The sequence below is a fragment of the Bufo bufo genome, chromosome 2 (genome assembly GCF_905171765.1).
Source record: "Bufo bufo chromosome 2, aBufBuf1.1, whole genome shotgun sequence".
NCBI classification, from domain to species: Eukaryota; Metazoa; Chordata; class Amphibia; order Anura; family Bufonidae; genus Bufo; species Bufo bufo.
This window is the reverse complement of record NC_053390.1, coordinates 8,303,587-8,315,885: the sequence shown is the minus strand read 5'-3', so window position 1 is coordinate 8,315,885 and position 12,299 is coordinate 8,303,587. Positions and strand designations below refer to the sequence as shown.

Genomic DNA, 12,299 nt, shown 5'->3' with positions numbered 1-12,299 from the left:
ATTTTACACTTTCCTTATCTTGTTCATACCAGATCTTTACCAAAAAATATGCAGACCACGGTTGTATGAAGCTCAATATGGTACCAATGAAAACGCATCCCATCCTACCTAATATTAATTTTTTTCCAATTGTTTTGTTTAAAACCTGTGTGCATGGCCTGTAGTGAGGTACATCTTAATCAGAGGACACTTCATTAGGTCCACCTTTTTAATTCTTGATAGGACCATCATTTCCCTTAGAAGATCCTGAATACTTAGTGTAATGGACCCAACAAGGTGCTGGAGACCTTTATTACAGGTTCTGATTGATGACCTCACTCTGTCTATTTCACTACAACCTACAGATGTCTATAAACCTGACATCTGGTGATTGTGCGGCCATTAGGCCTTACAGATTACATGGTCATGTCCGTGAGTTTAGAAGATATGTTTCTATATTGGCACAACCGCTTTGAGTTGCTGTATTAGTGAGGTGGTGTCCCAGTGTACACCAGAACCCTGGAGTTTCTTTGATACATTTTAAAGTCTTCTAGAAAGCATTGTATATGGTTGGACATGTGGTTTGTATGGCAGTTTTTGTGCAGTTTTTCAGTTTTTGTCAAAAGCCATGAGTGGATTCACAAGAATGGCTGTTATTCCTCTTTCCTGCTGGATCCACTTTTGTGTTTGGCTAAGAATAACACACCTCTAACTACATCAAAAACTGCATGTGTTTTCTTCAGTCTCAGGGGAATTTTATAAATGTGTCTGCTTTGTAGTTAGGATTAAAAATGAATTTTGTGACTTTTTCTAACAGAAAATCCCTCTGAGGGAAACATCATGTTACCACTAAATTATGAAGATATCATTCACCTATCTTCAGGAGAAGACTTCATTACCCTTAACGTACATCCAGGACTCCACAGTACAGATCTATCCTATAATCCTCCTAATCATGAGAAACCTTCTCTTGACCAATCACAGATTGTTACCACAACTACATTTCAGAAAGGGGGTGAAAGATTTCAGTGCGTTAAAGATTTCATAGCTTGCTCAAGTCTTTCTACACACACAAGAATTCACACAGTAGAGAAGCCATTCTCCTGTTTAGAATGTGGAAAATGCTTTACAGATAAATCAAGTTTTGTTAGACACGAGAGAAGTCACTCAGGGATAAAGCCATTTCCATGTTTCCTCTGTGGGAAGTCATTTGCAGATAAATCAAGTCTCGTTAGACATGAGAGAAGTCACTCAGGAGAGAAGCCATTTTCATGTTCATTATGTGGAAAATGCTTTAAAGGAAAATCAAGTCTTGTTAGACATGAGAAAAGTCACACAGGGATAAAACTATATTCATGTTCAGAATGTAGGAAGTGTTTTACGCATCAATCAGATCTTGTTAAACATCGGAGAACTCACACAGGAGAGAAGCCATTTTCATGTTCAGAATGTAAAAAGTGCTTTACAGATAAATCCAGCCTTGTTAAACATCACAGAATTCACACAGGAGAGAAACCGTATTCATGTTCAGAATGTGGGAAATGTTTTACATGTCAATCAGATCTGGTTAAGCATCGGAGGATTCACACGGGAGAGAAGCCGTATTCATGTACAGAATGTGGGAAATGTTTTACTGATAAATCAAGCTTTGTTAAACACCAGAGAAGTCACACAGGAGAGAAGCCATATTCATGTTCAGAATGTGGGAAAAGTTTTATTACTAATGCAAGGCTTAGGGGTCATCAAAGAAGTCACACAGGAGAGAAGCCGTTTTCATGTTCACTATGTGGGAAGTGTTTTATTAATAAATCAAATCTTCTTACACATGAGAGAAGTCACAAAGGAGTGAAGCCGTATTCATGTTCACTATGTGGAAAAAGTTTTGCACAAAAATCAAATCTGATTAAGCATGAGAGAATTCACACAGGAGAGAAGCCGTATGTTTGTTCACAATGCAGAAAGTGCTTTATAGATAAATCAAGTCTCATTAAACATGAGAGAATTCACACAGGAGAGAAACCATATTCATGTTCAGAATGTGGGAAAGGTTTTATTACTAAATCCAAACTTACAGAACATCAGAGAATTCACACAGGAGAGAAGCCATATTCATGTGCAGAATGTGGGAAATGTTTTATTTCTAAAGCCAATCTTAAAGATCATCAGAGAATTCACGCAGGGGAGAAACCATTTTCATGTCCAGAATGTGTTAAATGTTTTACTTCAAAAGTCAAACTTAGGAATCATCAGAGAATCCATACTGATGTAATATATGTGGGAAAAGTCTACAAGGAAATCAAATCTTGAAAGTTCACACAGAGAAAAAAAAAAAATCTTTTTTGGAATATGAGAAGATGAAGATATATTGTCCCCCATCAACCTTGCTTCTTATCACCGTATTCATACCTCCATCCACACTGCGTGGATATGTGGACATATCAATATTGGATCTTCCAAAAAGGATAAATGTGATCGAACTAAACAAAAACACTAAAAACCTGACTTTTGAATTTCCGAAAAGATAAAATGACATGCCTGTGAAATTTCCTCCTGTGAAAAAAGAAGAATATATTTCTCCCTACCTAAAAGACCTAAGATGACTGAAGAACCAGGTGCTGTAAATTTGGCACAAATGATTAGAACATCAGTAGGGTGTATTCACACGTAGCAGATTTGTTTTAGAAATGACTAGAACTGCAATTTATTTTATACATGTTAGTGGAGTTATTTCTGCAGCATGCACATGGATTCTTCACGCCTCAGTCACATAAATGGGGCAGTCGCCGACATTTTTGTAATAAATTTGCTGTGTGTGAGTTTATCCTTAGGCTGGAGACACACATGCAGTTTTTCACACAGTTTTTTGTTAAAAAATAAACACAACTGGATAAAAGTGCTACTCTGGGCGCTGTGCGCCTTTCGAATTTCATCAGCTCTGCTCAACTGTCTGAGAATGTGTAATATGGATCCATAGAACATGCATGGGATCCAAACTCCACGCTCTCGACAGCAGGACAGTCCAATGAAAGTAGAAGATGCAGAAAACTCAGAGCAGCACTGCTGACACTTTCTGTTTTATTTATTTTTTTCATAGGTTTTGGTACCCTTTAAGTCAATCCAGAAGCTGGAAGGAGAAATATAAGTCCTACGTTTATATTTCCCATTTCTGGCTTTGGCTCAAAAATTGCTACAAAATCTTCCACCTAAACTGCATGTATGATTCCAGCCCTAGAGAGGTTCCAGATACAACGTGTCTTATTTAAAACTCAGACATAGGGTTTGATTTACGCTCTGAGATTTACAGTAAAGTTATGAATGACTATGAATCTAAAAAGCAAATATGCCCAAACAATTGGATGTCAATCATACCACCATCCAGAAAACAGTGTAGGGAGTGGAGGGTTAGGAAATTGGCCCAGGCTAATGTGTCAGCGTGATCATCATGACCACAGAATGCAAGACGTTGAGAAAAGTGAACAGGAACGCTTTATGAGACCTACAGGTAGCTTTCACCACTATTGATATCTACTATATCAAAAGAGCATAAAACACACATTGGGCGTGTGCTAGACGATAAAAAAATCATTATGCAACAGGTTTTCAGACTACAGTGAAACATAAATGGACACACACAATGGGAAGATGTGCATATCTTCCATGTTTTAGATCTATTCCTCATTTTGGTTTACATATACTAGTGTGTGTTTGACTTTTTTCACTCAATTCTATTTTATACAGTGTTCAAATGAAGGTCAAAATAAAAAGTTTACATGGTGCTTCCTCATGTTTTTACATTACTGCAGTCAGAGTTAGTTTTGAGGGGAGAATGATGGATTATAAGTAAATCGACATTGGTGTTTTACTTTACAGTTGTTTTATCATGGTTCATTAGGTTACATGGTCTGCGGTTCGGACACCTCAATCATCATTGCCGGGCAGCAGATCACGCTGTCTAAACAGTACTCTGCTGCCCAGGAGCATAGATTTTGTCATGGGGACGAGTGATAGCAGCAGTCGTCATCACTTCTCCCCATATTGTGGAGGTGATCGCTGCATATAACTGCAGAGCTTCACCTCCACGAGCAGCCGATTGTCGGGAAGGAAACGATTGGCTGCTCGTTGCAGCATCTAATGGTTTAGTCAACAAATAGGTTGTGTAAACTTAGTCTATAGTTGTGCCAGATTTATCAGCCAGTGTCTGGTAGAGTTGAATACTGTGGGGCACATATACGAAGTGTACTGTGCATAAAGCTGACATAGGTCTAAACTATCATTTATGCCGGTTTCTGGCAGAAATTATTGTAAGGGTCCATTCACATGTCCGCAACACGGACACCGGCCATGTGCATTCTGCATTTTGCGTCACAATAACAGAAATGCCTTTTCTTGTCCGCGGCTGCAGATAAAAATAAAACACTTCCGCTCAACGGAAGTGCGGATGCGGACAGCACACAGTGTGCTGTCCGCATCTTTATCGGCCCCATTGAAAACTGTGGAACGGATGCGGACCCGTAATGCGGACATGTGAATGGACCCTAAAAGTGAAGAGCCACACTCAACCAGCATTCACAGCACTTTTGAAAAATATCAGGAACAGTAAAAAAAAAAATCACAAATGCTAGCACAGTTATTGCGTTCAACATAATTTGCACCTTTCCCAAAACAAAAATGTCATCTAAAAGAAAAAAATGCCAGAGTTTACACTGTCTTACTTTTAGAATTAGTAAATGTGGGCCGGTGTCTCCCAACTAACATGAGTGTGAACTAAATGAGCAGAAAATGATGCTTAAAGAATTTAAAGATAATGCTACCTCAGACTTGAGGAAAGTAAAATGTCAGGTGATTGAATTGTGTTCTTCCTTATCATCTTCAGCAGCATCCAGGAGCTTCAGAAGCAGAAGAAGTGATGTGAAGAAAAAATTCACAACTTATTAAAAACACCAGGCTGTTCGTCCCTAAGCTATATCCAGCCTGTAATGCTTCATGTGTTATATGCTGGAGATCCATGGCCACTGCCGTCTAACCTCCCACAGTGTGCTGCTTCTTTGGTGGTTTGTGCCAGCCAGCCACCTGCTGCTCCTTAACGGGGGGCACGTCCACAGGAGTAGCCCTGTTCCACTCTCTCGTATGCACAGCTTGCACTTCCCGTGTCAATGAATGGCCACCTTGGGGTTCTGGTTGTCTTGTCTAGTTTTGCCTTCCGATATACCGGCCTTTGCCTGCCAGGATGATGCCCGTAGGAGTAGTTCCAGGCCAAATCAGTTCTGTAGGCACAACGGATCCATATCCGCTTCCATAACATTGTGAAAGTTGTTGCTGAAGACCACTAACCCAGCCCAAAATGCTGCAGTATTCCTGGTGGTATGAGCAGGAGTACACAAAAGAAATAAACTGGTAAGATTACCTCCTGCTTGATGTTCTTTTCTGAAGAATCTTTAGGCAAGAAGGAGGGAACATTTTTTGAACAAATGAGATCTGTCAGGATTTTTGAATAGGGTTCCTTAGATTAGAAGGCCTGCAGTTCTTTAAACGAAAGCCAAGTTGCAGACAAGAGCAGGAGTGCTAATGTTTTAAGCCGCTGAAGAGCGTGGACACCTGGGTATTAGATTTGATCTCCGCTTGCAGAAATCAGGAAGAGTCGACTGCACTTCCAAATGTTCTGATGGACCTTATTTATAGAAGGTCTGCAGGAGTAGGGAAGGTTCCCCTAAAGATGCAAAAAATCAGGAAACAAAGCCCTTTGGGGCCAGAAGAGAATGATCACGATTTTGTTTACTTTGTCCTTTCTGATCTTCCTGAGGAAACTCTAGACTATAGGAGAAAGAGGACATGTACGTTAAACTCCAGTTCTATGCCAGGGAGAAGTCATCCAGAGTAAGGAGGTAGTCATTTCCAAACAGGAAGCACAACTTCTCCAGTTTGGAATTGTTACTATAGAGCGTCAACCCCATTTTCTTTTGAAAGCACTTGCAACAACTGATCTGATAGTCTCCATGTGAATTTTTTTTCTTTAGAAGACATATGTTCTGGTCTCTGAGGTCTGTGATGAGACTTGTCTGGTTTTGGAACAGCGAACACATGGAAGTAAAAACCTTACTTCTGAAAGTGAAGAGGACCGATCTCAGATGTGCCTTTAACAGTTACTCCTCTAGAAGGGCAGACCCATGAGGATTTCTCTCTGAGATTACCAGAACTGATTATATTGAGAACCCAAAAATTTGTAGTACAGTCTTTCCAGACTGCCCAAAAAATGGCATGACCTGGCATCAAATTCATCATTTTTGGTAATTGGGTTTATTGTTTTCTTCTGAACCATGGAACATTCGAACCACTTGCAAGATGTTAACTATTTCTTTTTTCTTTTTTTTTGATGAACAAATCAGATTCTTCTGAGAGAAAATCTTGTATTGCTGTAGAATGAAGGAGGTTTACCACGAAACAGGAAAGACATAACCCTTGTCTTCATGTATGGATTTCACCCTGTTGAACAGATGATCCCCAAGAAGATAGTCTGGCTAAACTATTTTTGGATAATGTATCCCCATTGCATGGTTTGAGCCTGATCTGCCAATTTGAACAATGCCATCACTGTAGAGAATAGGACTACACATCGACATGTATCCCATGACATGAAGATTTCAATGTCACATTGTGACAACATCTAATGTCAGTGGAGTACCAATACAACACGCAGCATAGCAGAACTAAAAAATAATAGTTGCTGGCCCTCAGTGGGCTTGTGAAGAGAGTTCTACTTACCTGCTTCCAGCTCTTCTGTTCGGAATCTGTGGCTCCCAGGCTGTCTTCACTGGACTTCCGGTACCCGCTGTAATCTTCCTTTGTAAAATCCTTGGAATAAGCAGAAATGGAGTGAAGGCATGTACCAAATCTGTGTTCCTGAAGGACCTCTAGGCTTTAGCACCTTAAATCTAGATGTTTCCATCTGAGGAAGTCTACAAGTGTATTTTGCAATTGATCCCTTTCAATAAACTCATAGAAGGGAACAATTGATGACATAATTACAGTAATATTGTTAGACTGTATCACGACATGGCATTTTGCTAGACAGATCCCTCGGCAGGTTAACTGCTCAACGGAATTCAGTAAAATAAATTATCAGTAGTAGGACCAATAGAGGAAAATGGGTATTCCCATTTAGGACATTGATGGCATATCACCACCAGTGTCAGGTGTGGGTCTCACCTCTTGGACCTGCCCCTATCTCCAGAACAGCCACAAATTGAAGGCGTGTGTGCAGCCTAATCTCTATTCATTTCTATGAAACTTTGAAAATGGCAAAGCAAGCCAGAGGTTTTCCCATCTAGGACATTGGTGGCACATTGCTATGTTAAAGCGATCCTCCAATTCCAGGAAAAGAAAGATCACGTTAATAGGGGAACAAATGGAGCACTGACCTTGTGACCTTCTTTTCAGCTGCACATCTGCCAATCCCCAGGCTCTTCTTATGTCATCCAAGATGGCCACTTCGCTTCTGGAACTACCTGATGAATACAGTGCAGTGGTAGTCGGAGACACTTCCTGCTTGTCCAGCTGTTGGTCAACAATACACATTTAACTTATATGAACACTTTAACCAACGCTACAGAAAAGAAAAAGCCCAGATGTGCAGTAAAACAAACGTACATAACCAAGACAAAGGAGGGATCACAGACTATGTCCTATAGGGCTGTGTGTACTGTATGGCTGCCATTAACTACAACAGAACTCAGAACAGTAGCATCAGTGCCACCTGGTGGTGGAATAGAGAAATGTCAGGTCTTTTCACAACAGAAAAGTCCGGCAATACGCCAGCACTTAGTTTTATAAACCATAGTGCATTACAGTGTCTGGCTGAGGTGTTGTACCAGTCATGTTGGTGCTCGCTATAACTGTATGGCAGAGCGGGAAACAGTCCTTACCATCCAACTCCATTTACTCTCATAGGCCACTCTAGGCCTGCAGCCGACAAGGCTCTGGGACCTCGGCACAGGTGGTGAGGAGCAGAACATTGATCACTAAACCTAGAAGTGAAGGAGCTGAGAGAAGGGTCTGATCTATAGACAGATCTACAGGAGGCCATGTGTTCAGTCACTGTCTGCTTGTGTCTCCACAGATGGATCCAGGAGGAGAAATCCCCCCGAGAGATGTCCCCGTCCTCTGTTTTCCCAGGACTGTTCAGAGGAGAAGGTCCCGGAGAACCCTCAGGTAGATGGAGCTGAGCCCTATACACATCTATATAGGGGGGTCCTGCAGTCATAGAGGGGTCATAGATTGTGGGGGTCTCTTCTGTGGATCTGTTAGATTTCCCACCTGTCTGCTGTATTGTGCTGAATTGTTACAGATGACAAATCAGGGGGAAGATGTGACTGATATTAAAGTGGAGGATGAAGAAGAGCGGATGATGGGCGATCCCCCGTGTAAGAGTGAGGTGGAGGAGGACATTCCAGGAGATGTCACCACAGGTATGGAGTAATGAATGGAGAAAGTGACTTCAGAAGTTTCTTATGATGAGGCTCCAACTTAAAGATACATTATACATTTTCCATTCTGTGAATTACTATTACATCACAGATTAACACTCTGTGCCATAATACAGGAGTACTACAGTGTATAGTGCAAGAGATCACGAGCTCAAGTCTCACTAAGGGGGATAAAAAGTGGGAAAAAAAAAGTTTAATATAGTTTTTAAAAATGTATAAAAACCAGATACACATAATTTGTAAGTCCATAAGGACCCAATCAATATCCCATCATTGAACCCACATGAACGTCATAAAGAAAGAAAACAAAAAAAAACAATGCCAGCATTTTGGAGTTTTTTTTTCGGTCACCTCGCCATATTCCAGAATAGTATCAATAAAAACTACTAAAATTACAAAAAGGCCCCACCAATCTAACAGGCCTCGCACCACAGCATGTGAACAGCTTACAGAAGCTCGCCTGTCCATGTTCTCCCAGGAACTACAGCTGAGGACTAGTAGAAATTTATTAACTCATGTCTATCCAGGTTTCTCATTTTTTTTGTAATCAATAAAAACTAGCTCACCCCACAGCTCCCTCAGCAAAAAAATAAAAACTTTATGGGTGTCAGAATAGGGAGACACAAAGCAATCTTTTTTTTTTTTAGCAGTAAAAAATAAAAAAGATTTGTCATCTCCATAGTCGTACTGACCCACAGAATAAGGTAAAAAACACTGTAAAAACTAAACCCTAAAAACAATGGTGGAATTGCCTTGTTTTTTCACATTGTCCTCCGCCACCCAAAAAAATATACTCTAAAATGGTGCCATTAAAAATACTTCTTGCCCTACATAAAACAGACCCTAGATCGATGGAAAAATAAAAAAGTTCTGATTTTAAATTAAAATAATAAAATAAAATGAATTGAAATGCCTTATGTACCAAACTAGGCTGTGTCCTTACCTTGACAAAGTAGCACTCCGGGCAGTGACCCCCGTGTTATGTGCAGGAGCGGAGGGAGCTGTGACCGGACCTAGAAATCCTCTCCAAGTTCTTCTGTTAATCCTATCATTGACTTGGCTTCATACTAGGTTTCATTTCAGTTTTTAGTTTCTCCAGCTGCACTGATGGGTGGTAACTGAGAAAATTCAGGAGCACTCCCACAGAAATGCTTATACTCTGGTCCGTTAGAAAAGTACACAGATCAAAATGTTGGGCGCCTCTAACATGAAAAAGGTGCTCCAGCTACCAAACTCAAAAGTAACAAACCCAGTCAAAAACAAAAGAATGGAAGACACATAGCGCCTATAATATATACCCTCAGTGACAAAAAATTACGCACCAAGAAGTAGTTGTTGGGATGAAGCTTTCTCTGTGTGAATATAATGATGGTCCATGGAAATGATTAGAATATTAGAGGAAAGGAGAAGGTTATTGGGGAAAACCGTACACTTGAAAGGCAGGACACATAATGGGCAATGTGAGACCAAGGTTTTGTAATGAAGGGGCCACCTGTGTCTGGATGGTGCACAACGAAACTCTGAGAGCTTCTTGTGTTTGTCATTAAAACAAAAGTTCCTCTGTACAGGTGGCCTGTCTGAGCCGCCCAGAGCCTGTTCTCTGTGTGTGTTTGGTCTCACATAAGTGCTGCTCCCAACATCTCCTAACAGTGAGACCAGAATGGCCTAGATGGTGGACAATTCATCGAGACAATCAACCTGCTCCTCTTAGTCCAATGATGCACCCGCTCTCACAGTCTGTGAACTGGGCAATGTCTTTGAGTGCATTGTAGAGGGATGTCTAACGATCTCTACCCAAAAGTAGCCTCTGAGAGCCTTTTTGTAGGGCAGCAGGGGAAGCACTTTTACTCTCTCTTGTAGCAAAAACCTGTGTCAAATCAGCCCATACCTTTAATCATTTACATACTCACGGCACTCTGACATCTGGGTGTAGTAGTTTTATGACAATGAGTGTAGAAACAAACATGCGTTATTCCAAACCATACAAAGGCTCCATACTGACTAAAAACAAAAATATACATAAGCTATATACAAAGTGACCCTATGATAACTACCTTTCCTGACACACATGCAACAATATGCAAAGTTTTCCTAAAATGAAACACATGCCGAAGTGAGAACCCCACAAAAATGAATAAAGACTACAAATGCCTTAATCATACCAGTTATAATGAATGTGAAAGCAATTAGTGCAATTAAAATTTGGTAACAGAAGGATAGTTGGAGGGGCGTGGAAAAGAGCCCTGCATGTATCACCAAAAAGAAGTGGCTTCCTAAGGGGTCAGATTCTATATTACTTCCCAACAGACTGACATTGAGGCTCTCATATCAGGAATGAGTAGATAATCCGATTTTATGTCCACACACAAGACGCTGTGTCAGGTGACGAGTCAGATTCGGCACCATTCAATATTGCATATGATGTATTGGGAAGCTGGAAAAAAATTCCAAATGGGGTGGAATTGGCAATTCTGTCAGTTTTATGGGTTTTGTTTTTACAGCGTTCCCTATGAGATAAAACTGACCTGTTCTCTTCATTCTCCAGTCAGTACGATTACAGTGATACCACATTTATCCAGTTTTATGGGTTTTGTTTTTACAGCATTCCCTATGAGATAAAACTGACCTGTTCCCTTCATTCTCCGGGTCAGTACGGTTACAGTGATACCACATTTATAAAGTTTTATGAGTTTTGTTTTTACAGTGTTTCCTATGAGATAAAACTAACCTGTTCCCTTCATTCTCCGGGTCAGTACGATTACAGTGATACCACATTTATATAGTTTTATAGGTTTTGTTTTTACAGTATTTCCTATGAGATAAAACTAACCTGTTCCCTTCATTCTCCGGGTCAGTACGATTACAGAGATACCACATTTATATAATTTTATGGGTTTCGTTTTTACAGCGTTCTCTATGAGATAAAACTAACCTGTTCCCTTCATTCTCCGGGTCAGTACGATTACAGTGATACCACATTTATATAATTTTATGGGTTTTGTTTTTACAGCGTTCTCTATGAGATAAAACTAACCTGTTCCCTTCATTCTCCGGGTCAGTACGATTACAGAGATACCACATTTATATAGTTTTATGGGTTTTGTTTTTACAGCGTTCTCTATGAGATAAAACTAACCTGTTCCCTTCATTCTCCGGGTCAGTACGATTACAGTGATACCACATTTATATAGTTTTATGGGTTTTGTTTTTACAGTGTTTCCTATGAGATTAAACTAACCTGTTCTCTTCATTCTCCGGGTCAGTACGATTACAGTGATACCACATTTATATAGTTTTATGGGTTTTGTTTTTACAGTGTTCTCTATGAGATAAAACCGACCTGTTCTCTTCATTCTCCGGGTCAGTACGATTACAGAGATACCACATTTATATAGTTTTATGGGTTTTGTTTTTACAGTGTTTCCTATGAGATAAAACTAACCTGTTCCCTTCATTCTCCGGGTCAGTACGATTACAGTGATACCACATTTATATAGTTTATGGGTTGTGTTTACAGTGTTCCCTATTAGATAAAACTGACCTGTTCTCTTCATTCTTGGGGTCAGTACGGTTACAGTGATACCACATTTATATTGTTTATGGGTTTTGTTTTTTACGACATTCCCTAGGAGATAAAACTGACCTGTTCTCTTCATTCTTGGGGTTAGTACGATTACAGCAATACCATATTTATATAGTTTTATGGGTGCTGTTTTTATAGCGTTCCCTATGCAGTAGAACTGACCTGTTTCCCTCATTTTCCAGTTCATTCTCCAGTGATAGCACTTTTTTTTTTCTTGTGTTTTAACATGGAAAACTAAATAAAAACTTTGAAGAAAA

The 12,299-nt window shown here is 40.0% G+C and overlaps 1 protein-coding gene across 4 annotated transcripts in view; it reads left to right on the top strand.

Annotated features, from left to right (window-relative positions):
- LOC120991971 (zinc finger protein OZF-like) overlaps positions 1-12,299 on the top strand; it is a 576,950-nt gene that overhangs the window by 63,745 nt on the left and 500,906 nt on the right. The window contains exons 2-3 of one of the 4 annotated variants that reach the window (XM_040420730.1): positions 8,093-8,184; positions 8,321-8,441. The exons of 2 other annotated variants lie outside the window; for them this stretch is intronic. In XM_040420730.1, the coding sequence (XP_040276664.1) occupies positions 8,093-8,184; positions 8,321-8,441 (213 nt within the window). The remainder of the gene's footprint in view (positions 1-8,092; positions 8,185-8,320; positions 8,442-12,299) is intronic. One more of the 4 variants, XM_040420731.1, reaches the window with a different exon arrangement.